Source organism: Cetorhinus maximus, unplaced genomic scaffold (assembly GCF_964194155.1).
Source record: "Cetorhinus maximus unplaced genomic scaffold, sCetMax3.hap1.1 HAP1_SCAFFOLD_531, whole genome shotgun sequence".
In the NCBI taxonomy this organism is placed as follows: Eukaryota; Metazoa; Chordata; class Chondrichthyes; order Lamniformes; family Cetorhinidae; genus Cetorhinus; species Cetorhinus maximus.
In genome coordinates this window covers 242014-267675 of record NW_027596473.1, presented here as the reverse complement: position 1 = coordinate 267675, position 25662 = coordinate 242014, and the positions used below count along the sequence as shown (strand labels likewise).

Sequence of the window (25662 nt, the reverse complement as noted above, 5' to 3'; positions counted from 1 at the left end):
GACCGGCACATTCCTGCTAGGATGAAGGATAAGCATGGCAAGTTTCAGGAACCTTGGATAACGAAGGATATTGCGAGATTAGTCAAAAAGAAAAGGGAAGCAATTGTAAGGGCTAGAAGGCTGGGAACAGATGAAGCCCGTGGAGAATATAAAGAAAGTAGGAAGAAGCTTAAGCAAGGAGTCAGGAGGGCTAAAAGAGGTCATGAAAAGTCATTGGCAGCCAGGATTAAGGAAAATCCCAAGGCCTTTTATACATATGTAAAAAGCAAGAGGGTAGCCAGGGAAAGGGTGGGCCCACTCAGGGATAGAGGTGGGAATCTGTGTGTGGAGCCAGAAGAAATGGGAGAGATACTAAATGAGTACTTCTTATCAGTATTCACCAAAGAGAAGGACTTAGCGGTCGATTTGTTTAGGGAAGAGTGTGTAGATAGCCTGGATCACGTTGAGATCAAAAAAGAGGTGTTAGGCATCTTGAAGAATATTAAGGTGGATAAGTCCCCAGGGCCAGATGGGATCTACCCCAGAGTACTGAGGGAGGCAAGGGAAGAGATTGCTGGGGCCTTGACAGAAATCCTTGTATCCTCACTGGCTACGGGTGAGGTCCCAGAGGACTGGAGAATGGCCAATGTTCCATTGTTTAAGAAGGGTAGCAGGGATAATCCAGGAAATTACAGGCCGGTGAGCCTTACGTCAGTGGTAGGGAAACTATTGGAGAAGATTCTTCGTGACAGGATTTATTACCATTTGGAAGCAAATGGGCGTATTAGTGAGAGGCAGCATGGTTTTGTGAAGGGGAGGTCGTGTCTCACTAACTTGATCGAGTTTTTCGAGGAAGTGACAAAGATGATCGACGATGGAAGGGCAGTGGATGTTATATGCATGGATTTCAGTAAGGCCTTTGACGAGGTCCCTCATGGCAGACTGGTACAGAAGGTAAAGTCGCATGGGATCAGAGGTGAGCTGGCAAGATGGATACAGAATTGCCCTGGTCATAGAAGACAGAGGGTAGCAGTGGAAGGGTGCTTTTCTAAATGGAGAGCTGTGACTAGTGGTGTTCCGCAGGGATCAGTGCTGGGACCTTTGCTGTTTGTAGTATACATAAATGATTTGGAGGAAAATGTAACTGGGCTAATTAGTAAGTTTGCAGACGACACTAAGGTTGGAGGAGTTGCAGATAGTGAAGAGGATTGTCAAAGGGTACAACGGGATATAGATTGGTTGGAGACTTGGGCGGAGAAATGGCAGATGGAGTTTAATCTGGACAAATGCAAGGTAATGCATTTTGAAAGGTCTAATACAGGTAGGAATTATATAGTAAATGGCAGAATCCTTAAGTGCATCGACGGGCAGAGGGATCTGGGTGTACAGGTCCACAGGTCACTGAAAGTGGCAACGCAGGTGGATAAGGTAGTCAGAAAGGCATATGACATGCTTGCCTTCATCGGCAGGGCTATTGAGTATAAAAGCTGGGAAGTCATGCTGCAGCTGTATAGAACCTTGGTTAGGCCACACTTGGAATATTGTGTGCAATTCTGGTCGCCACATTACCAGAAGAATATGGAGGCATTGGAGAGGGTGCAGAGGAGGTTTACCAGGATGCTGCCTGGTCTGGAGGTTATTAGCCATGAGGAGAGGTTGGAGAAACTCGGATTGTTCTCACTAGAACGACGGAGATTGAGGGGCGACTTGATAGAAGTTTACAAAATTATGAGTGGCATGGGCAGAGTAGATAGTCAGAAGCTTTTTCCCAGGGTGGAAGAGTCAATTACTAGGGGACATAGATTTAAGGTGAGAGGAGAAAACTATAGAGGAGATGTGCGGGGCAAGTTTTTTACGCAGAGGGTAGTGAGTGTCTGGAATTCGCTGCCAGAGGAGGTGGTGGAAGCAGGTACGATAGTGGTGTTTAAGAGGCAGCTTGACAAATACATGAACAGGATGGGAATAGAGGGATACAGACCCCGGAAGTGCAAAATATTTTAGTTGACGGGCAATATGATTGGCGCAGGCTTGGAGGGCCGAAGGGCCTGTTCCTGTGCTGTACTTTTCTTTGTTCTTTGTTCTAACCTTTTGTGATTCATGCACTAGGACTCCCAGATCCCTCTGCATCTCAGAGCTCTGCAATCTCTCCCCATTTAGATAATATGCTTCTCTTTTATTCTACCTGCCAAAATGGACAATTTCACATTTTCCCACATTATACTCCATTTGCCAGATCTTTGCCCATTCACTTAACCTATCTATATCCCTCTGTAGCCTCATGTCCTCTTCACAACTTACTTTCCTACCTATCTTAGTGTCATCAGCACATTTAGCAACCATACCTTTGGTCCCTTCATCCAAATCATTGATATAAATTGTAAAAAAATTAGAGACCTGAGTATTGATCCCTGTTACACACCACTTGTTATATCTTGCCATCCAGAAAAAGACCCATTTATGGCTCCTCTCTGCTTCCTTTTAGCCAGTCAACCTTCTGTCCATGCCAATATGTTACCCCCTACACCATGAGCTGTTAGTTTCCACAATAACCTTTGATGTGGCACCTTATCAAATGCCTTCTGGAAATCTAAGCACATCCACTGGTTCCCCTTTATCCACAGCACATGTTACTTCTTCAAAGAGCTCCAACAAATTGGTTAAACATGATTTCCCTTTCACAAAACCACGTTGACTCTGTCTGATGACCTTGAATCATTCTAAGTGCCCTGCTTTAACATCTTTAACACTAGCTTCTAGCATTTTCTGTAGGACAGATGTGAAGCTAACTGGCCTGTAGTTTTCTGCTTTCTTTATTCTTCCCTTTTTGAATAAAGGAGTTACATTCATTATTTTCCAATCTCATGGAACCTTCCCCAAATTGGAAAATTAAAACCTACCCATCAACTATCTCGCTAGCCCCCTCTTTCCAGACCCTAGGATGAAGTCCATCAGGGCCTGAGGACTTGTCAGCCCACAGCCTCAACAATTTACTCAGTACCACTTTCCTGGTGACTGTAATTTTCCTGAGTTCCTCCCTTCCTTCCATTTCCTGATTTACAGCTATTTCTGGGATGTTACTTGTGTCCCTCTATAGTGAAGACCAAAGCAAAATACCTGTTTAATTCATCTGCCATCTCCTTATTTCCCATTATTAATTCCCCAGATTCACTTTCTATAGGACCAATGCTCACTTTGTTAACCCTTTTCTTATTTAAATACCTATAGAACCTCTTACTATCTGTCTCTATACTTTTGCCAGCTTTCTCCCATACTCTAATTTTTCCCTCCTTATTAATCTTTCAGTCATCCTTTGCTGTTCTTTATCTTCTGACCTGCTACCTATCCTTGCGCAATTATATGCTTTTTCGTTAAGTTTGATACTATCTTTAACTTTTTCAGTTAACCATAGACGATGGAATTTGTCTTTCTTGCTGGAATGTATCTATTCTGTGTATTGTGTAATATCCCTTTAAATGTCTGCCACTGCATCTCTATTGACTTATCCCTTAATCTCATTTGCCAGTTCACTGTAGCTAGCTCTGCTTTTATGCCCTCATAATTGCCCTTATTTAAGTTTAAAATCTAGTCCTGGACCCACACTTCTCTCCCTCAAACTGAATGTAAAATTCCATCATATTATGATCTACCTAGGGGCACCTTCATTACGAAGTCATTAATTAATCCTATCTCATTGTACAATACCAGGTTTAGTATAGCCTGCTCTGTGGTTGGTTCTAGAACATGATGTTCTGAGAAACAATGCCAAAAACATTCTATGAACTCCTCATCTAGGCTACGTTTGCCATCTGATTTTTCCAGTCTATATGTAGATTAAAATCCCCCATGATTATGACAGTACCTTTCTAACGAGCTCCCCATTATTTCTTCCTTTATACTCTGTCGACCATGTAGGTACTGTTAAGGGGCCTGTACATCACTCCCACAAGTGCCATTATCATTCCTCCTCTCAACCCAAACTGCTTCGACATCCTGGTTTCCTGAGCTTAGGTCATCCCTCTCTAATGTGCTAACACCATCATTAATTAACAGTGCCGCCCCTCCACCTTTTCCTAACTTCCTGTCCTTCCTAAATGTCACGCACCCTTCAATATTCAGGCCTCAATCTATCCCATCCTGTCACCATGTCTCTGTAATGGCTATCAGCTTGTACTTATTTATTTCTATTTGAGCTATCAAATCATCTGTTTTGTTGTGAATGCTACTTGCATTCAGATACGGAGCCTTCAATTTTGTCCTTTTGTTATTTTTGTAACCTCTAGCCTTATCTGCTGATTTACTCGTGGATTTGTACTCCTTCCTGTCACCGTCTGTTTATCATTTGCCATATTAATACGATTCTCTCTTGTCTTGTCTCTACACTTTGATTTACCACATCTTCCCAAATTTGATTCCTTGTCCCCCACTATTTAGTTTAAAACCCTCTCTACTTACCTAATTATGCGCCTCGCTGGAACACCAGTCCCAGCACGGTTCAGGTGTAGACTGTCCCAGTGGTACAGTCCCACTTTCCCCAATACCAGTGCCCCACGAACTGGAACCCACTTCTCCCACCCCAGTCTTTGAGCTACGCATTCATCTTCATAATCTTATTTTCCCTCTGTCAATTTGCACATGTCTCAAGTAATAATCCGGAGATTGTTGCCTTTGAGGTCCTGCTTCTTAATTTCGTACCTAGTTCCTCATACTGACTGCGCAGAGCCTCCTTCCTTGTCCTGCCTATGTTGTTGGTACCTACGTGGACCATGACAACTGGATTCTCCTCCTCCCACTGCGAGTTCCTCTCCAGCCCTGAGGAGATGTCCCAAACCCTGGCACCGGGCAGGCAACACAGCCAGCTGGAGTCTCGCTCTTTGCTACAGAGATCAGTGTCAATATCTATATACTATAATCAATACAATCACTATACTGTCCCCCACTATCACTACATTCCTGTTTGCTCCTCCCACTTGCCACTCACCATCCTGACTTGGAAATATATCGGCCGTTCCTTCACTGTCGCTGGGTCCAAATCCTGGAACTCCCTCCCTAACAGCACGGTGGGTGTGCATACACCACAGGGACTGCAGCGGTTCAAGAAGGCGGCTCACCATCACTTTCTCAAGGGGCAGTTAGGATGGGCAATAAATGCTGACCCAGCCAGCGACACCCACATCCCCTGAATGAATAAAAAAAAATGGTGCCATGGTCAGTTGGCTCATCCATCCTGCAGCTCTCATCCAAACAAGCTGAGAGAACCTCAAACCTGTTGGACAATTGCAAGATCAAGGCTCCTGCACTCCTGCTCTCTGGGTTCCCTTACCTGCCTCACTCACAGTCACATCCTCCTGTCCCTGACCACTGACCAAATCAGAAGACCCTGTCCTAAGGGGTATGACCGCTTCCTGGTGCAAAGTGTCTGGGTGATTTTCACCTTCCCTGATGCGTTGCAGTGTCTGCAGCTCAGCCTCCAGCTCGATGGCTCTGAGCCGTGGCTACTCGAGCCTCAAATTCCTACTGCAGACACGTTTTCCCTGGATTACAATGCACGCAGGAGCTCCCACATGCTGCAGCCATGACCCGTCACATTCCCTGGCATGCTTCATGCATTTTAATCAATTAATTATTATCTTTTTTTATATATTTTAATAACCTTACCACCAGTTCGTACACTATTTTAAACCCTGGGAATAGAATAGACCTTAACCAATTACCAGATACTTACCAGATACTCAGCAAACAGCTAGCTTCTTCCCCTGTAGCAGAGCAAGAACCAATTCCTACAAAGAAGCACCTCCTTCTCCCCTTCACCGAACTCCTTCACTCACCCAACTCCCAGCACGCTTGTTCAAAGTCACACTCTTGCGCGAAGTCACACTGGGAGGCCTGTATTTATATGCTCTGAAACTAGCAGAGAGTGGGCGTAATTGGGGTATTCTCAAGGACTACCGGAATCAATGCTGGAGCCTCAGCTATTTACAATCTATATTATTGACTTAGATGAAGAGACAGAGAGTAATATATCTAGGTGTGCTGCCGATACAAAGCTAGATGGAAGGTAAGCTGCGGGGAGGACACAGAGAGGCTGCAAAGAGAAATAGACAGGGTAAGTGAGTGGGTAACAAGATGGCAGATGGAGTATAATGTGGGGCAGTGTGAAGTTATTCACTTTGTTCGTAAGAATAGAAAATCAGAATATTTTTTTAAAAGGTGGGAAACTTGTAAGTGTTGATGTTCAGAGAGACTTGGGTGAGTCTGTACAAGGAACACAGAGAGTTAGCGTGTGGGTGCATTAAGCTGTTAGGAAGGTAAATGGCATGTGGGCCTTTATTGCAGGGGCTGGGAGTACAAGAATAAAGAAGCCTTGCTCCAGTTGTGCAGGGTTTAGGTGAGACCACATCTGGAATACTGTGTGCGGTTTTGGTCTCCACATTTAAGGAAGGATATACTTGTATTGGAGGTGGTACAGCGAAGGTTACACTAGATCGGTCCCCGGGATGAGGGGGATGTCCTACGATGAGGGGCTGAGTAAATTGGGTTTATATTCTCCGGAGTTTAGAAGAATGAGAGAGGATCTGATTGAAACCTACAAGATTCTGAAGGGGTTTGACAGGGTGGGCGCTGAGAGACTGTTTCCACTGGTCGGAGAATCTAAAACACGGGGGCCCCAGTCTCAGGATAAGGGGCCGATCATTTAGGACTGAGATGAGGAGAAATTTCTTCACCCAAAGGGTTTGTGAATCTTTGGAATTCTCGACCCCAGAGGGTTGTGGATGCTCCATTGTTGAATATATTTACGGCTGGGATAGACAGATCTCTCTGAATCGAGGGATATGGGGAGCGGGCGGGAAAATGGAGTTGAAGCCCAAGATCAGCCATGATCGTATTGAATGGGGGAGTAGGCTCCTGCTCCTAATTAGTGTTCCTGTGAGTCAGTGAGGGAAGGAGAGAGGGAGAGAAACTGAGACAGAGTGAGAGTGAGGGAGACAGTGGTAGAGGGAAACTAGCAGGCGCACGGAGACAGAGATAGTGAAAGGCAGCACAAGAACATCAGACAGCGGCAGGAAACAAGTGAGCGGCAGAGACACAGGAGGAGACGGAATCGTCAATAGTCGGAGAGATAAAGAGAGACAGACGGAGAGAGGAAAATAAACTCACAGGGCTGAGAGAGGGACAATGGTACAGAGATCATGGGATGGAGAGAGAGAGGGAGAAGGAGAGACGGAGATGGAGTGACAGATAGAGGGAAGGGGAGACAGAGAGGGAGAGACAGAGAGAGGGAAGGGGAGACAGAGAGGGAGAGACAGAGAGAGGGAAGGGGAGACAGAGAGAGGGAAGGGGAGACAGAGAGAGGGAAGGAGAGACAGAGAGAGGGAAGGAGAGACAGAGAGAGGGAAGGAGACAGAGAGAGGGAAGGAGACAGAGAGGGAGAGACAGAGAGAGGGAGGGGAGACAGAGAGGGAGAGACAGAGAGAGGGAAGGGGCCACAGAGAGAGGGAAGGGGAGACAGAGAGAGGGAAGGAGAGACAGAGAGAGGGAAGGAGAGACAGAGAGAGGGAAGGAGACAGAGAGGGAGAGACAGAGAGAGGGAAGGGGAGACAGAGAGGGAGAGACAGAGAGAGGGAAGGGGCCACAGAGAGAGGGAAGGGGAGACAGAGAGAGGGAAGGAGAGACAGAGAGAGGGAAAGGGAGACAGAGGGAGAGAGACAGAGAGAGGGAAGGGGAGACAGAGAGAGGGAAGGAGAGACAGAGAGAGGGAAGGAGAGACAGAGAGAGGGAAGGAGAGACAGAAATAAAGGGCTGTGGAGAGGGTTACAGGGGCAGGGATTAAGGGAGAGAGAGTGAGCATGAGGGAGAGACAGGTAGAGAGAGGGGTGGAGAAGGGTCGAGACACTGAGATTGGGAGAGAACGAGAGAGAAGGACAGATGGAGCGAATAGACTGAGAAATAGCGAGAAGCGGCGAGTGACTGTGACTTTCTCCAGTCAAGAGCAAATGCCTGACTATCCAGTGAGTCAGTCACATCAGATTCTGAATCAAGTTTTCCAATTAATGCATTCCAATGTTTAACTCCCAGAGGTGTCCCTGGTCTCAGCTGCTGAAGGATGGCCTCGTGCAGTCTGCATGTGGTTGTTTATAGTGTTAGACCTGGGGCTGCTGTGGGGGAGATAACTCTCTGTATTTAAGACCACAGCTAATGGCTCATCCTGTGCATACACTAGGAACTTCTTCCAATAATGCACTTTTGGAATATGCTGCATCCAGGGCTACCCGATGCTTGGCCAATCTATGACCTACATTGTACTCTCTCGGCTCAGAGCGCACCAACAAATTGCATTTATATAGCACCTTGAACAGGATGCTTCACAGGGATGTAAATTTGACGCTGGGCCACGTTAAAGAGATATTAAGATTGGTGACCAAAGGTTAGCTCAACAAAGCCAGTTTTAAGGAGCATCTTCAGGAGAGAGAGAGAGAAAGAGCGCGGTTTATAAATTACACAGCACAGATACAGGCCATTCGGCCCCTCTGCTCCGTGCTGGTGTTTCTGCCCCACACGAGCCTCCTCCCACCCCCCTCCCCCTCACCCCCATCAACATATCCTTCTATTCCTCTCTCCCTCATGTGTTTATCCAGCTTCTCCCCCCCTTCAATCCATCTCTGCGATTCACCTCGACCACTCCCCGTGGGAGCGAGTCCCACATTCTCCCCCAGTCCCTGTGGGAGCGAGTCCCACATTCTCCCCGCTCCCCGCGGGAGCGAGTCCCACATTCTCCCCGCTCCCCGCGGGAGCGAGTCCCACATTCTCCCCGCTCCCCGCGGGAGCGAGTCCCACATTCTCCCCGCTCCCCGCGGGAGCGAGTCCCACATTCTCCCCGCTCCCCGTGGGAGCGAGTCCCACATTCTCCCCGCTCCCCGCGGGAGCGAGTCCCACATTCTCCCCACTCTCTGGGTGAAGAAGTTTCTCCTGAATTCCCCCATTGGATTTCTTGGGGGCTATCTTATTTCGATGGCCCCCCTTGTTCTGCTGCTCCCCCCTCACAAGAGGGAACATTCTCTCTGTATCCACTTGATCAAAACCTTCCATAATTTTAAGGACCTCGATTAGGTCGCCCACTCAGCCTTCCATTGAGAGAAGAGCCCCAGACTGTCAATCCTTTCCTGATATGTATCCCTACACATGGGATCATCCCTGTCAATCCTCTCTCCACCCTTTCCAATGTCTCGATATCCTTTTTATAATGTGGTGACCGGAACGGTGCACGGCACTCCAAGCGTTGTCTAACCGGGGTTCATAAGAATATAAGAAATAGGAACAGGAGGAGGCCATTCGGCCCCTCGAGCCTGCCCCGCCATTCAATAAGATCATGGCTGATCTTCCTGTATTTCGATTTCCACATTCCCATCCACCCCCCGATAACCTTCAATTCCCTTACCTAACAAGAATCTACCTACCTCCGCCTTAAAAATATTCAATAATCCCAACTCCACCACCTCCTGAGGCAGAGAGTTCCAAAGTTGCACAACCCTCTAAGAAAAAATTTCTCCTCATCTCTGTCCCAAAAGGGCGACCCCTAATTTTAAAACAGTGACCCCCCCGCCTAGTTCTGGTCTCACCCACAAGAGGAAACGTCCTTTCCACGTCCACCTTGTCAAAGCCGTTCAGGATCTTGTAAACTTCAATCAATTCACCCCCTCACTCTTCTAAACTCCAGTGGAAACAAGCCCAGTCTGTCCAACCTTTCCTCATAAGACAGCCCACTCATTCCAGGTATTAATCTAGTTAACCTCCTCTGAACTGCCTCCAATGCATTTACATCCTTCCTTAAATAAGGAGACCAAAACTGCACACAGTATTCGAGGTGCGGCCTCACCAATGCCCTGTATAACTGAACCATAACATCCTTACTTTTATGTTCAATCCCTCTCATAATAAAGGATAACATTCCATTAGCCTTCGCAATTACTTGCTGTACCTGCATGCTAACTTTTTCTGACTCATGTACTAGAAATGTAACTAGTTCGATACAGGTTTAACATAACTGCTTCTCAATTCCATCCCTAAAATAAAGGGGGTGTGCTAACTTACTAACCTGTGGGGCAACTTTTGGCGGTTGTGCATTTGTACAGGGAGATCCCTTTTCTCCTCTACCCTATCTAGTCTCGGACCTTCAATAAGTGACCTCACTAATCTTCCTATCAAAAAGTACCACCTCACATTTCTCTGTGTTGAGCTCCATTTGCCAATTATTTGCCTATTTCAAATGTCTGTTCATGTCCGCCTGTAATTTATTGCAGAATTCCTCAGTATTGACTATTTCACCCCCAACCCCAATTTGGTGCCACTTGCAAATTTAGAAATTGTGTTTTCGATTCCAAAGTTCAAAGCGTTCATGTCAATGGTGTACAGCAGTGGTCCCAGCACCGATCCTTGTAGGACACCACTCCCTACCTCCTGTCACTCAGAATAACAACCCTTCACTCCCACTCTCTGCCTTCCGTCTTGAAACCTCGAGCAACCTGTTCTGCCTCTTGTGCCCCGACTCCACACCCTCTGACCTTGTTCTTTACTCTATTGTGGGCCACCTTATCAAAGGCCTTTTGAAAAATCTAGATAGATTACATCTACCTCATTCCCATTATCTGCTCTCTCTGGTACCTCTTCAAAAAATTCAATCAGGTTGGCGAAGGAAGATTTTCCCTTTTGAAATCTACACTGACTATTCATTATTATTTTTCTCATTCCTGGATGTTCACCTATTCTCTCCTTTTGTAGGGATTCCATTATTTTTGCTATCCTGACGTTAAGCTGACTGGTCTATAATTCCCCGGATATGTTCTGACCCCCTTCTTAGATATAGGAATTAACACTCGCTCTCCGACACCCCTCTGACACACTGCCTTTTCCTAACAAATTATTCAATGTGAGTATCAAAGCCTTTGCTATCTCTAAATTCTTTTAAAATATGTGGATGCAATCCATCCAGACCAGGGGTTTTATCCTCTCTGAGTTGGTTTAGTTTATTCAAAACATCCCTTTTTAATTTGAAATCTTATTACTCATCTCACCGTTCAACTGTTCAAACCCCCTCAATTGTCCCCCAAAGCCTTTACTTGTGTTTAGACACCAAACTAGTGGTTAGTTATTTCCTTTCAACAGAAGATGTTTTCCCCAGGCTCGGTTGGTTACCATTTTAAATGCTACCCACCGCTCTCCTGCATCACGGTTTGCCTGCTTTGTTTTCCAAAGTTGCATTCTCAGCCCCTCAAAACGAGCTATCCTCAAATCTGATAACTTGATTTTCATCGTGCTTACGTCCTCCTCTGTCAGCATCTTAAAGCGTATTCCATTATGATCGTTATTGCCTAGATGTTCCCATACTCTCATTTCTCTTACCTGCTCTGGCTCGTTCCCCATTGCTGGGTCCAACAGTGAATCTTCCCTTTGTCAGGCTTTTCACACTGGGTCAGAAAGGAGTCCTGTACGCTTTGCAGGAGCTCCATTTCTTTATCCCATTCTCCTACCTCTTCGTCTATTAATATCAAGGTGGTTGAAATCCCCCGTGATGATTATTCCATGTTTTTTACTCAATTACCTAACTTGTCTGCATATTTCTTCCTCCACTTTTCCTCCAGTATTGGTAGTCTGTAGGCCACACCTATTAATGCGACAGATCCTTTGTTATATTTTATCTCTAGCGGTATGAATTTTATTTTTGTCAGCTGATGGCTGTGTCCCTTTATTCTACTGCCATTATATTATCCCAAGTAAGTACAGCTACTCCACCTCCCCCTTCTCCCTATGGTCACTATGATGTGACTTGTGCAGGAGCTATATCGATCTTTAATTCCATCAGCTAATCGAACATATATCAAACTGTTTAAAAAGCACTTTTAAAAAGCAAGAAAAGGCATCGACTTAAGATGGCTGCCACAAGTCACCCGATACCTGGTATTACAAGTTGACCAGTGTTCTGGAAGGATCCAAACTGGAATACAATTAAAACATGCCCAGAAACCCTCATGGAATTCCGCACCTGCTGTTAAGAACTATTTCAAAAGATTTACTGAAACTGTACTGGACCTCACCATTTGCATTTCTATAAGGTTACCTCTGGAGAAGAGGCAGGAAGTCTACCCGGACAATGGCTATATGGAAAGGTGTTCTTCTTATCTCATTTAGATGGATAATGAATCATTCAGGAGTAAATGGCTGGGACATTACAGAATCTAATCACCCAGACCATGGGACAATAGACACTGACTGTCTGAATGTGAACCACTCAATTACCTTCTAAAATCATCATGGGGAGAGAGGTCACGTGACTAGAATGACCATTTCTGAATCTCTTCTAATGCAACACACAAGCTGAAATGCAGTAGCCTGGAAGGAACCTGCTAATGGGGCAGTAAAACTCGCCCTCGCCCCTTCTCTCTCAAGTTCAGGGCCCTAACTCTATTGATGTTTGAAATCTAGCACAGAGATAGAGAATTTTCAAATGACAGGAACCTCTGGTGCAAAATTCATCAACTTCTTGAAAGGATGGATTATGTTTAAAAATAAAAGAGACTGTCTCCAGAAATTACAGTTTACATGGGCTTCAACTCCTGGATTTTTAAGATCACCGTGGAGAAAAATCTGCCGTAGCCACAGATACCAGCAAAGGACTCATTAACAGTGAACTCTCTATTTTTTTCCTTTTTGTATTGAACTTCAATTTGGCTAGGAAAGTAACTTTGTACTGTATATATTATGTGTGTGCGTGCGCGCGCGCGCCCATGGGTGTGTGTGTGTGTGTACGCATGTGCGTGTGTACACGTGCGTGTGTGCATGTTCCTGGGTGTGTGTGTGCCTGCGAGTGTGAGTGCATGTATGTGCATACGTGTGTATGCGTGCGTGTGTGCACGTGCATGTGTGTATGTGCATGTGTGTGTGTGTGTGCATGTGCATGTGTGTGTGTGTGCATGCGTGCATGTGTGTGTGTGAGCATGTGTGTGTGAGCGTGCGTGCGTGTGTGTGTGTGAGTGTGTGTCTGTGTGTGAGTGTGTGCGCGTGTATGTCCATGTGTGTGTATTGCAAAGGTCGAAAGCAGATTTACCCTTTAAATATTTGCATATCTCTACCTGGGTGTGTTTTTAACTCAATAAAAACTAACCGCTTTGTGTTTAAACCTCAAGAAAGCCTGCCAGACTGGTTTCTTTGCAATCAACATGTGAACTGTTAAGCAGAGACATTAAATAAATACCTTCACCCTCAGTAAAGACCTGTTATGGTCAGGCCTGGATGGTAAACTAGGGGAGTCATTATTATCCCGTTCTATATATAATTTTACCCTGCAACATTTAATTCCCAGCTCTGATTTTCCTGTAGTCATGTCTCAGTAATCTCTACTATGAAATATATATTTATATAGTATATTTTACATACAGGGAGTGCAGCAGAGGTTCACCAGGCTGATCCCTAGGATGGCGGGATTGTCTTATGAAGAGAGTTTGAGGAAACTGGGCCTGTATTCTCTAGAGTTTAGAAGAATGAGAGGTGATCTCATTTCAAACATACAAGATTCTTAACTGTCCCCCTCTCCGCAGATGCAGTCAGAGCTGCTGAGTTTTTCCAGGTATTTTTGTTTTTGTTCTAGATTTCCAGCTTCCGCAGTATTTTGCTTTTATACAAGATTCTTACAGGGCTCGACAGGGGAGATGTAAACAGGACGTTTCCCTCTGGGTGGGGCGGTGGGGGTGGTCTAGAACCAGGGGACACTGTCTTAGAATAAGGGGTCGGCCATGAGACGAAGAGGAACTTCTTCACTCAGAGGGTGGTGAATCTTTGAAATCCTCTTTGGAGGCTCAGTCATTGAGCCTGTTCGAGGTAGATTCCTACGTATTAAAAACAGCAAGGCACGCGGGGACAGTGTGGAAAATGGCGTTGAGGTATGATCTAGTTAAATGGTAGAACAGGCTTGAGGGGCTGAATGGCCTACTCTTATTTCCTATGTCTGGTTCCTCCCAACACATGATTTTTCCCCAGCTCTCCTGTGTTATTACAGACACAGTGAGCATTGTAGTACAGACGTTTTAACTCATTTTTTATGGGGTTTCTGCTCACTTTATGTTTAACCATCCTTTTTAGGCTCCCGTTCTATTCCCTTGCCATCGATGTTCTCCTTATTTGGTTCTTCCCTACATTTTCCTGCCCTGTTCTGTTTACCTGTCGGCTGCTTACCCTTCCTGTAGATTCCTTCCCCCTCGCCTTACCAGTTCAAAGCCTTTTCCACCTCCCTAGTTACCCCCTTCACCAGGGCACGGGTCCCATCCCAGTGCAGGGGCAGTCCATCCGCTCCGCGGTTCATACCTGTCCCAGAACGGGTCCCAGTGTTCCCGGGAAAGTATTCCCTCTTTCCCACACCCAACTCTTTAGTCACGGGTTAATTTTCCTTATCACTCAACTGCTATGCCACTTTGCATGTGGCTTGAGCAATAATCCAAAAGATTATTACCCTTAACATTCTGCTTTTTTTTTCTATGTATTCGTTTATGAGATGTGGGCGCCACTGGCTGGGCCCAGCATTTATTGCCAATCCCTAATTGCCCCTTTTGAGAAGGTGGGGATGAGCTGCCTTCTTGAGCCGCTGCAGTCCCCTGTGGTGTAGGTACACCCACCGCGCTGTTAGGGAGGGAGTTCCAGGATTTGGACCCAGCGACAGTGAAGGAACGGCCGATATATTTCCAAGTCAGGATGGTGAATGACTCGGAGGGTAACTTCCAGGTGGTGGTGTTCCCCATGTGTCTGCTGCCCTTGTCCTTCTAGATGGTAGTGGTCGTGGGTTTGGAAGGTGCTGCCTAAGGAGCCTTGGTGAGTTGCTGCAGTGCATCTTGTAGATGGTACACACACTGCTGCCACTGTGCGTCGGTGGTGGAGGGAGTGAATGTTTGTGGATGTGGTGCCGATCAAGCAGGTTTGCTTTGTCCTGGATGGTGTCAAGCTTCTTGAGTGTTGTGGGAGCTGCACTCACCCAGGCAAGTGGAGTGTATTCCATCACACTCCTGACTTGTGCCTTGTAGATGGTGGACAGGCTTTGGGGAGTCAGTTACTTGTCACAGGATTCCCAGCCTCTGACCTGCTCTTGTAGCCACAGTATTTATATGGCTGGTCCAGTTCAGTTTCTGGTCAATGGTAACCCCCAGGATGTTGATAGTGGGGGATTCAGTGATGGTAATGCCATTGAACATCAAGGGGCGATGGTTGGATTCTTTCTTGTTGGAGATGATCATTGCCTGGCACTTGTGTGGCGCGAGTGTTACTTGCCACTTGTCAGCCCAAGCCTGGATATTGTCCAGGTTTTGCTGCATTTGGACATGGACTGCTTCAGTACTTGAGGAGTTGTGAATGGTGTTGAACATTGTGCAATCATCAGCGAACATCCCCACTTCTGACATTATGATGGAAGGAAGGTCATTGATGAAGCAGCTGAAGATGGTTGGGCCGAGGACACTACCCTGAGGAACTCCTGCAGTGATGTCCTGGAGCTGAGATGACTGACCTCCAAACAACCACAACCATCTTCCTTTGTGCTGGGTATGACTCCAACCAGTGGAGAGTTTCCCCCCTGATTCCCATTGACTCCAGTTTTGCTAGGGCTCCTTGATGCCACACTCGGTCAAATGCTGCCTTGATGTCAAGGGCAGTCACTCTCACCTCACCTCGGGAGTTCAGCTCTTTTGTCCATGTTTGAACCAAGGCTGTAATGAGGTCAGGAGCTGAGTGGCCCTGGCAGAACCCAAACTGGGCATCAGTGAGCAGGTTATTGCTAAGCAAGTGCCGCTTGATAGCACTGTTGATGACCCCTTCCAGCACTTTACTGATGATGGAGAGTAGACTGATGGGGCGGTAATTGGCCGGGTTGGATTTGTCCTGCTGTGTGTGTACAGGACATACCTGGGCAATTTTCCACATAGCCGGGTAGATGCCAGTGTTGTAGCTGCACTGGAACAGCTTGGATAGGGGTGCGTTAGGTGCATTCAAATAATCAGTTAGCATGAGAGGCAGACAGATTAAGTAATGAGTTTGAATCTTAACTCCACCTGGTTTGGAGTTTACATTCGACACATGAACACAAAAGCTGCTTTCTGATATGAGTTACACCCTCAGTATAAGCCACAATCTCAAAGGCACAGCCAGAACCAATCAGGAGCACCCAGAGACGAGGATCTCTTGAAATGCATTTGTTCACAGAATGTGGGTGAGGCAAGTACTCACTGCCCATCCCTAAAACACTACAATGTATTATGAGAATGATTGAGCTGATCAGCTATGCCCATAACTGCAGGTAGCAGAGAGAAATGGCGATAGATCAGAGAGACAGGCAAGACTGAGGAACATGGACAGTGGGAACGGCAAGTGGGAATATAGTTAGGCAGCAAGAGGGTGAGACAGAGACAGAGAGAGTGAAAGGCAGAGGGAGATGGAGAGAGAGACAGGCAGAAACAAGGAGACAAAGAGAGATGGAAAGAGACAGAGAGAGGGAGACAAAAGTCAGAGAGAAAGGCAGAGAGAGAGAGAGAGATAGAGACAGAAACAGGCAAAGAGATGGAAAGAGAGAGGCAGAGAGATAGAGTGAAAAAGTCAGAGAGAGAGAGAAAGACAGAGAGAGGGAGATAGAGAGACAGAAACAGGCAAGGAGATGGAAAGAGACAGAGTCAGAGGGAGAGATAGGAGGACCAAGGTGAGGCCAAGAGAGGTGGAGAGGGAAAAAGACAATCAGAGATGGAGAGACCGAGTGATACAAGAGACAAAGAGGCAGGGAGAGACAGAGAGATGGAAAGAGAAAGAGAGAGAGATGGAGATGCAGGGACAAGGGGGAGGTGGAGACAGGCAGGTAAAGAAAGGAGAAATAGAGATAGAGAGAGAGCAAAGGGCAGGGAGACAGAAAGAGGAAGAGAAGGAACAAAATATAGCTAGGTCAGAAGAGAACGTGGAATCTAATGACAGAAATATGAAGGAGGAAGAGAAAAGCAGTTAGAGTGCAATACAGAGTGTGTGAGGTGACAGGTGAGAGAGAGAGACACAGCTAAATATGAAAGGGAGAGAGAGGGAGAGAGGAAGACTGAGAAATATGAGAGAGAGAGGAGAGAGAAGGAGAGACAGAGGGGGAGAGAGAGGAGGGAGAGGGAGGAGAGAGAGAGAGAAATGAGAGAGGGGTGGAGAATGGAATTGGAGAGGTGGGATGAGCGAGGCTGCAGTTTTGAGGCTGGGACAGTCCTGTGAGAATCAGTGTCTCTCTCTAAGTCTGGGTTCAGGTGCCACACTGAATAAGGGGGAAACTCTCCAATAACTCAGACCCTCTCGGCCGAGCTGCTCCAGAACCTGGTTCATCTCAAGCGCGCTGTCCACTGATTCCACACCCTCCCCCTGCCACCCTTCCCTGCTTCCTGCCTGTACCTGTTAACTATAAAAACTGACACTCACGCTGATGTTAAGCAACAAAGCGTTTCCTGATCAATCCTAGCCAGTGCTGTCTCACCAGAGAAACAGGCTGCTTTTCCCGAGATTCAGACATCTCAGGAGTCCGCAAGCCCTTCCCCAACCCTGTGCCCCCGGTTTTAATCGAAGAGATACTTGCATTTCTCTAGTGCCTTTCACAGCCTCAGAACATCCCAAAGTGCTTCATAACCAATGTATTTTTTAAGCATAGTCCTGCAATGTCAGAAACGCAGCAGCCATTTTGTGCACAGCAAGCTCCCACAAACGGCAACGTGATAATGGCCCAGATCATATTCTTTAGTGACGTTGGTTGAGGGACAAATATTGGGACACCGGGGAGAACTCCCCCCGCCCCCACCCCCCTCCCGCTCTTCTTCCAATAGCGGCCGTGGCATCTTTAACATCCACCTGAGGGGGCAGACGTGGGTCTCGGTTTAATGTCTCATTCTGAAAGACCGCACCTCCAACAGTGCGGCACTCCCTCAGTACTGACCCTCCGACAGTGCGGCATTCCCTCAGTACTGACCCTCCGACAGTGCGGCGCTCCCTCAGTACTGACCCTCCGACAGTGCGGCGCTCCCTCAGTACTGACCCTCCGACAGTGCGGAACTTCCTCAGTACTGACCCTCCGACAGTGCAGCACTCCCTCAGTACTGACCCTCTGACAGTGCGGAACTTCCTCAGTACTGACCCTCCGACAGTGCGGCACTCCCTCAGTACTGACCCTCCGACAGTGTGGCACTCCCTCAGTACTGACCCTCCGACAGTGCGGCACTCCCTCAGTACTGACCCTCCGACAGTGCGGCACTCCCTCAGTACTGACCCTCCGACAGTGCGGCACTCCCTCAGTACTGACCCTCTGAAAGTGCGGAACTTCCTCAGTACTGACCCTCCGACAGTGCGGCACTCCCTCAGTACTGACCCTCCGACAGTGCGGCGCTCTCTCAGTACTGACCCTCCGACAGTGCGGCGCTCCCTCAGTACTGACCCTCCGACAGTGCGGCACTCCCTCAGTACTGACCCTCCAACAGTGCGGCACTCCCTCAGTACTGACCCTCCGACAGTGCAACACTCCCTCAGCACTGACCCTCCGACAGCGCGGCACTCCCTCAGTACTGACCCTCCGACAGTGCGGCGCTCCCTCAGCACTGACCCTCCGACAGTGCGGCACTCCCTCAGCACTGACCCTCCGACAGTGCGGCACTCCCTCAGCACTGACCCTCCGACAGTGCGGCACTCCCTCAGTACTGACCCTCCGACAGTGCGGCACTCCCTTCGTGCCGGCACTGGGAGTGTCGGCCTGGATTACGGGGCTCGAGTCTCTGGAGGGGGACTCGAGCCCACGACCTTCTGACTCCAAGGCGAGAGAAAGCAACCCACTGAGACACAGCTGAGGGAAAGAGGATTTGTTCTATCAATGGCATCATGTGGCAGACTCCAAAACAGCAGGAGAGGAATGGATGAAGGAATCTGCAGCGAGATGAGTCACTATAGCAGCAGAAAGCTTCTAGGGAATTTTAAATTACCCGCTCATTAACCAGACTCCGGCGATTAGCAAAGAGAAAGAGAAATTGCGTTTTTAAGAACGTTTCGAAAGCCACAACGCAATTGATGTTGGTAGATTTAGACTAACAAACTGGGTCAAATAAATTGACTGAGAAGATTGTTATAAAAAAGCAGACAGGATCCTATGCTTTACGAATGGAGGTTAGAACACAAAATTAAGGTATGCTTCAGAGAAAGTGCATTGAAGGAGTATATCGGAGAAAGAGAAGGTGGAGAGGTTTAGGGAGGGAATTCCAGAGCTCAGGGCCCCCCAGGCAGCTAAAGGCACGGCCGCCAATGGTTGGAACGATGGGAATCGGGGGGATGCTCAAGAGGCCGGAATTGGAGGAGCGCAGAGATCTCGGAGGGTTGTAGGGGTTATACTCCTTGCGGACACAGCAAACCGAGGAACTGGAAACTGTGTAGAACCACTCGGGCTGTATGGAACATATCTTGTAAGCATCAAGAGCATTGCAATTGTATTCGAGTACCTCAGAGTGGAACATGCGGTGCGGAGAAAAGTCTGTCGCACTTCCTGTAATATTCAATTGGAAACATTTTGCCCTTGGGCTCTATAGGCCTGACATGGAAGGTACATTGTAAATATCAAGACTGTCAGCAACTACAGGCTGCTCAGTTTAACGCCTGTGGTGGGGAAACCTCTAGAAACAATACTTTGGGACAAAGTGAATAGTCACATGGACAAATGCAGGTTGATTAAGGAAAGCCAGCATGGATTTCTTAAGGGAAAATCATGTTTAACTAGCTTGTTGGGGTTTTTTTTATTTTTGAAGAGGGAGCAGAGAGGGTTGATGAGGGCAATGCAGTTGATGTGGTGTACATGGACTTCCAAAAGACATTTGATACAGTGCCACACTTTACAGATCACGGGTTAAAAGGGACAATAGCAACGTGGATACGAAATTGTATTCTGCTTTGGAAATATATCGGCCGTTCCTTCACCGTCGCTGGGTCCAAATCCTGGAACTCCCTCCCTAACAGCGCTGTGGGTGTACCTACACCACAGGGGGCTGCAGCGGTTCAAGAAGGCAGCTCACCCACCACCTTCTCAAGGGCAGTTAGGGAAGGGCAATGAATGCTGGGCCCAGCCAGCGACACCCACACATCCTGTGAATGAATAAAAATAAAATTGACCGGTGACAGGAAAGAGAGGGTAGTGGTTAAGGGATGCTGTACAGGCTGGAGGAGGGTTTGTAGTGGACTCCCCCAGGGATCAGTGTTGGGACTCTTGCTTTTCCTGATATGTATTAATGATCTGGAGCTCGGCGTACAGGGCACGGTTTCAAAGTTTTGGGGATGATACAAAACTCGGAAGCATTGTGAACTGTGAGGAGGACAATGTAGAACTTCAAAAGGACATAGTCAAATTGGCAGAATGGGCAGACGAGTGGCAGATGAAGTTCAATATGGAGAGATGTGAAGTGATTAATTTTAGTAGAAAGAGCACAGAGACAATATGAAATAAAGGGTACAATTCTGAACGGGGTGCAGGAGCTGAGGGACCTGGGTGTATATGTGCATAAGTCATTGAAGGTGGCAGGACAGGTTGGTAGAGCGGTTAATAAAGCACACACAGCATCCTGGGCTTTATGAATAGGGGCGTAGAGTACAAGAGCAAGGAGGTTATGTTGAATTTGTATAAGTCACCAGTTCGGCCTCAGCTGGAGTATTGCGTCCATTTCTAGGTGCCGCACTTTCGGAAGGATGTGAAGGCATTGGAGAGAGCGCAGGAAAGATTCACGAGAACAGTTCCAGGAGTGAGGAACTTCAGTTACGTGGACAGATTGGAGAAGTTTTCCTTGGAGAAGAGAAGGCTGAGAGGAGATTTGATCAAGGTGTTCAGAATCACGAGGGGCCTGGACAGAGTAGGAATGGGGAGAAACTGTTCCCGCTGGGGGGGGGGGAAGGATTGAGAACCGGGGGATTGGGGTGGGGCCCAGATTTAAAGCAATTGGTAAAAGAAGCGATGGCGACACAAGGAGAAACTTTCTCACACGGCGAGTGGTCAGGGGTCTGCCTGAGTGTGTGGGGGAAGGCAGGTTGAACTGAAGCGTTCAAAGGGGAATTGGATTGTTATCTGGAAAGGGAGAGTGTGCAGGGTTATGGGGCGGGGGGAGGTGGGGGAGGAACACGAGGTGAATCAAGAGAGCCAGTGCAGACACAACAGGTCGAATGGCCTCTTTCTGTGCTGTACCGATTGTGCAGGTAATGCGACTGTATCGAGGCTGAGAGTTCAATTCTACTGCACTCTGCCATATCCAATTTGAACTGTTTTGGGACAAAAATGTGAACGGAGGTACATTTTTGGTGGGGGGGGGGGAAAAATACATCTTCCCCTCGGTGGTTCCCTCCGACACGAAAACGAGCTTTGCTTGGGGGGGCGGCAGTCTCAATCCAGTCCAAGTTTGGACGGGGGGGGGGCACAAGCACGAAGCCATCCCGAATTCACCGTGGACGGGTGGGGCGGCGACACCGAAAGGCCCCCCCCCCCCCCGCCCCCGGGATAGCTGCAGGGGGGGGGGAATTCAAAACGGAGGGAACCTCGACTCCGTCTGCATCCCGAAGCCCCCCCCCACGCGCCAGGAGGTGAATGAAGGAGTGCGAGGGTCCCCGAGTCAGATATAATCACCTGATAGTTTTATTAGCACATACATCATCTCACTGAGGAGATTCAACTTGTTCCTTATTAAACACAACCTATAAGTAATAAATATTACAAAGGTTTTTTGAAAAACTTGCTTATTTTTTTTTTCAGTCATTGGATGACTTTCTCTCTTGGCAGCTTCTATTCCCATTGGGGTATATAACATTCGTAATACATTGCAGAGTAATACATACAAATCCAGCACAATACAAAATGATAAAACAAGCCTTAGCAACTTTGACAACCTACAGAAATGTGTTTTTTTTTAAAAAAAGAGAGAGAACGGAAGAAAAATTCGTCTAAATTAAAAATTTTAAAATAAAAACAGAAAGAAAGAACGAGGGAGGGAGGGAGAGAGTGTGGGGGAGGGAGGAGGGTGGGGGTGGTGGAAGGGATTGACCCAGTGTTACTGGAGTAGGAAAGACGGTCGGACTGTTAATGTCCAGTTAAACTGTAAACACACAACAAAAACCAATTAAGAACCTGATTCACCGCGTTTTCAGATACAGGAAGGCTGTACAAGGGTATCGGGCAGCGAGCACATCAGGTGCATTTTATGTCAACATGGCTTCAGTTGCACAAATTAGCTTTTGAGACAGAAACGCAAAGGAGTTTCGGAGAGGGGGTTCTCGCTGGGTGTTGTGCGGGGGGGAGGGAGGTGGTGGGGCGGGGGAGAGAGGGACTCATCTTCCCCACCCCCCCCTTCTAGTTCGACCCACATGATTCACGCTCTGCGCCGGTCCGTGCGCTGTAACCACGCGGGAGCAACCGGGTGGATGTCCCACGTTGTAACCACCTCCTCAGTCTAGTATGTACAAGCTTCCCCCCTTTGGGGGGTGCGGTTTTAGGTCCAGCGCAATAACTGGGCCGCGCTAGGCACTCCCTGGATGCCCGATTGCAATGGGGGGGAGGGAGGGGTTGGTATGCAACTGAACCAGAGGGAGGGGGGGGTGTCTCGCAGCCCCAACCAGACCACGACGTCACCCAGGGACTCCCCAAACGTGCGCTAGCCAGCAGGAGGTCTGCAGGGCGGTGACGGGGGGTGGGTGGGTGGGTGGGGGGCGGTGACGGGGGGTGGGTGGGTGGGGGGCGGTGACGGGGGGTGGGTGGGTGGGTGGGGGGCGGTGACGGGGGGTGGGTGGGTGGGGGGCGGTGACGGGGGGTGGGTGGGTGGGGGGCGGTGACGGGGGGTGGGTGGGTGGGGGGCGGTGACGGGGGGTGGGTGGGGGGCGGTGACGGGGGGTGGGTGGGTGGGTGGGGGGGGGCGGTGACGGGGGGTGGGTGGGTGGGTGGGGGGCGGTGACGGGGGGTGGGTGGGGGGCGGTGACGGGGGGTGGGTGGGTGGGTGGGGGGCGGTGACGGGGGGTGGGTGGGGGGCGGTGACGGGGGGTGGGTGGGTGGGGGGCGGTGACGGGGGGTGGGTGGGTGGGTGGCGGTGACGGGGGGTGGGTGGGTGGGTGGGTGGGGGGCGGTGACGGGGGGTGGGTGGGTGGGGGGCGGTGACGGGGGGTGGGTGGGTGGGTGGCGGTGACGGGGGGTGGGTGGGTGGGTGGGTGGGGGGCGGTGACGGGGGGTGGGTGGGGGGCGGTGACGGGGGGTGGGTGGGTGGGTGGGTGGGGGGCGGTGACGGGGGGTGGGTGGGTGGGTGGGGAGGGCGGTGACGGGGGGTGGGTGGGGAGGGCGGTGACGGGGGGTGGGTGGGTGGGTGGGGGGCGGTGACGGGGGGTGGGTGGGTGGGTGGGGGGCGGTGACGGGGGGTGGGTGGGGGGGTGGGTGGGGGGCGGTGACGGGGGGTGGGGGGCGGTGACGGGGGGTGGGTGGGTGGGGGGCGGTGACGGGGGGGTGGGTGGGGGCGGTGACGGGGGGTGGGTGGGTGGGGGGCGGTGACGGGGGGTGGGTGGGTGGGGGGCGGTGACGGGGGGGTGGGTGGGTGGGGGGCGGTGACGGGGGGGTGGGGGGCGGTGACGGGGGGAGCTGACGGTTTCTCTGGTCGGTACGCTCCGGGGCGCACAGAGCCGCAGCCCTGGCCGAGGTTAGGGAAAGTCCTGCCCCCAGCCCGAGGTCTGAACCCAGGGGGGGGGGAATTGGCGGCACGAAGCTCGCCGAGCGAGACAAGGCCTGAATCCGTGGCCGCCAATTTGTTAAACCCCCCACCCCACCCCACCCTTGGCTTCACACCGCCTGAAACGTGTCACTCCTCCCCGCTTGTAAGACCCCAACCGGACGAGGTCTCGATGGGCAAACTCGGGGCGGAGGGGAGGGGAGCACCACATGGCAGTAAAGACACGTAGAGTTACAGCTTAGAGAAACCACAACAACTGCACATTAAACACAAGGTGAAGATGGAGCCATCACTCGAGTGGGTGGCTGACAACGCTTCGGGCTCCTATGAAAGGCCAAGTTGGCCCACTCGCTGCGGCTTTTCCAGACGCAGTCGTGCGCACAGAGAGCTGGTCAAACACAGCAGCCAGCCGGGTTACAGTATCGGGGGTCAACTCTCCCCCTCCCTCCCTCCCCCACAAACTCCTCTTCATCTTTACAATAGGGGTCTTTAACGTCCGCCCGAGAGGGCAGACAGGGGCCTCGGTTTAACGTCTCATCCGAAAGACGGCACCTCCGACAGTGCGGCGCTCCCTCAGTACTGACCCTCCGACAGTGCGGCGCTCCCTCAGTACTGACCCTCCGACAGTGTGGCGCTCCCTCAGTACTGACCCTCCGACAGTGCGGCACTCCCTCAGTACTGACCCTCCGACAGTGCGGCGCTCCCTCAGTACTGACCCTCCGACAGTGTGGCGCTCCCTCAGTACTGACCCTCCGACAGTGCGGCACTCCCTCAGTACTGACCCTCCGACAGTGCGGCACTCCCTCAGTACTGACCCTCCGACAGTGTGGCACTCCCTCAGTACTGATCCTCCGACAGTGCGGCACTCCCTCAGTACTGACCCACTGACAGCACGGCACTCTCTCAGCACTGACCCTCCGACAGCACGGCACTCTCTCAGCACTGACCCTCCGACAGTGCGGCACTCCCTCAGTACTGACCCTCCGACAGTGCGGCACTCTCTCAGCACTGACCCTCCGACAGCGCGGCGCTCCCTCAGTACTGGCACTGGGAGTGTTGGCCTGGGATTACAGGGCTCAAGGTGCTGGTGGTGGGGCTCGAACCCACACGGCCTTCAGACTTGGGGAGGTGGGAGAGAGATGCCAGCTGACCCACGGCTGGCACCTTGCGTGACAGACGGCCAGAGGCTTGTTGACGAGTCTCTTGTAGAGTAACTAGAGTTTTCAATATACAATAAATGCCCGCCCACCCACAGTTACACATCATCCAGAAAGGAGCTCATGGGACTGTCCAAACCAAAGCCAGGATGCGTCTCAGAACCAGCAACCGCTCCAAGACCACGGCTCTGAGTATCTCGCTTGAGCCAACGAGAGGGGGCAGGGGCACCGAGGCCAGCTATAACGGGCGATGGTGCCGGGTTGGAAGGGCCCCACCTCACCCAGCCTCCTCACGAAATGCCAGGCTGCTCCCCGTCGCTTGTGTGCTAACACATCCCTCAGAGCTCTTCCCCAGCCTGCCTGACACTTCCACTTGGCTGCAGCGCTGGGCAGAAAGGTTTTGGAGGGGGGGGAAATATGCAAGCAAGCAGGAGTGCCTTGCCCCTACCCCCTCCCCCTCGATGCGCCAACTCAAAAGTTGACGGGGGGGGAATTTAACTCCACGTTTGCCACACCCCGGAGGGTGGGGGGAACTCGCCCGCGAGTGACTATGTCCCACACGCTGCTCCCATGGTCGGGCCCAGTCAAAACCCTGATACGTTCAACTTTCTAGCACATCTTCATTTACTCAAACGTTGGAATAACTTCACCCCTCAGCCGGCTTTAGATAAAACCTGAAAGCTCAAGGCCGTGAGGTAAAGTGGGGGGGGGAGAAAGTGGAAACTGGGAAGGGACGGGGTGCAGGGAGAGGAGACGCACACACTCAGAGTGTACAG

General features: G+C 49.9%; 1 protein-coding gene across 1 annotated transcript in view; it reads right to left on the bottom strand.

Moving 5' to 3' along the window:
• Nucleotides 1–8596: 8596 nt before the first annotated feature.
• Nucleotides 8597–25662, bottom strand: part of LOC144673997 (uncharacterized) — a 131907-nt gene continuing 114841 nt past the window's right edge. Inside the window, exon 3 of the mRNA XM_078535568.1 lies at nt 8597–8924. Coding sequence (XP_078391694.1) covers nt 8597–8924 — 328 coding nt within the window. The remainder of the gene's footprint in view (nt 8925–25662) is intronic.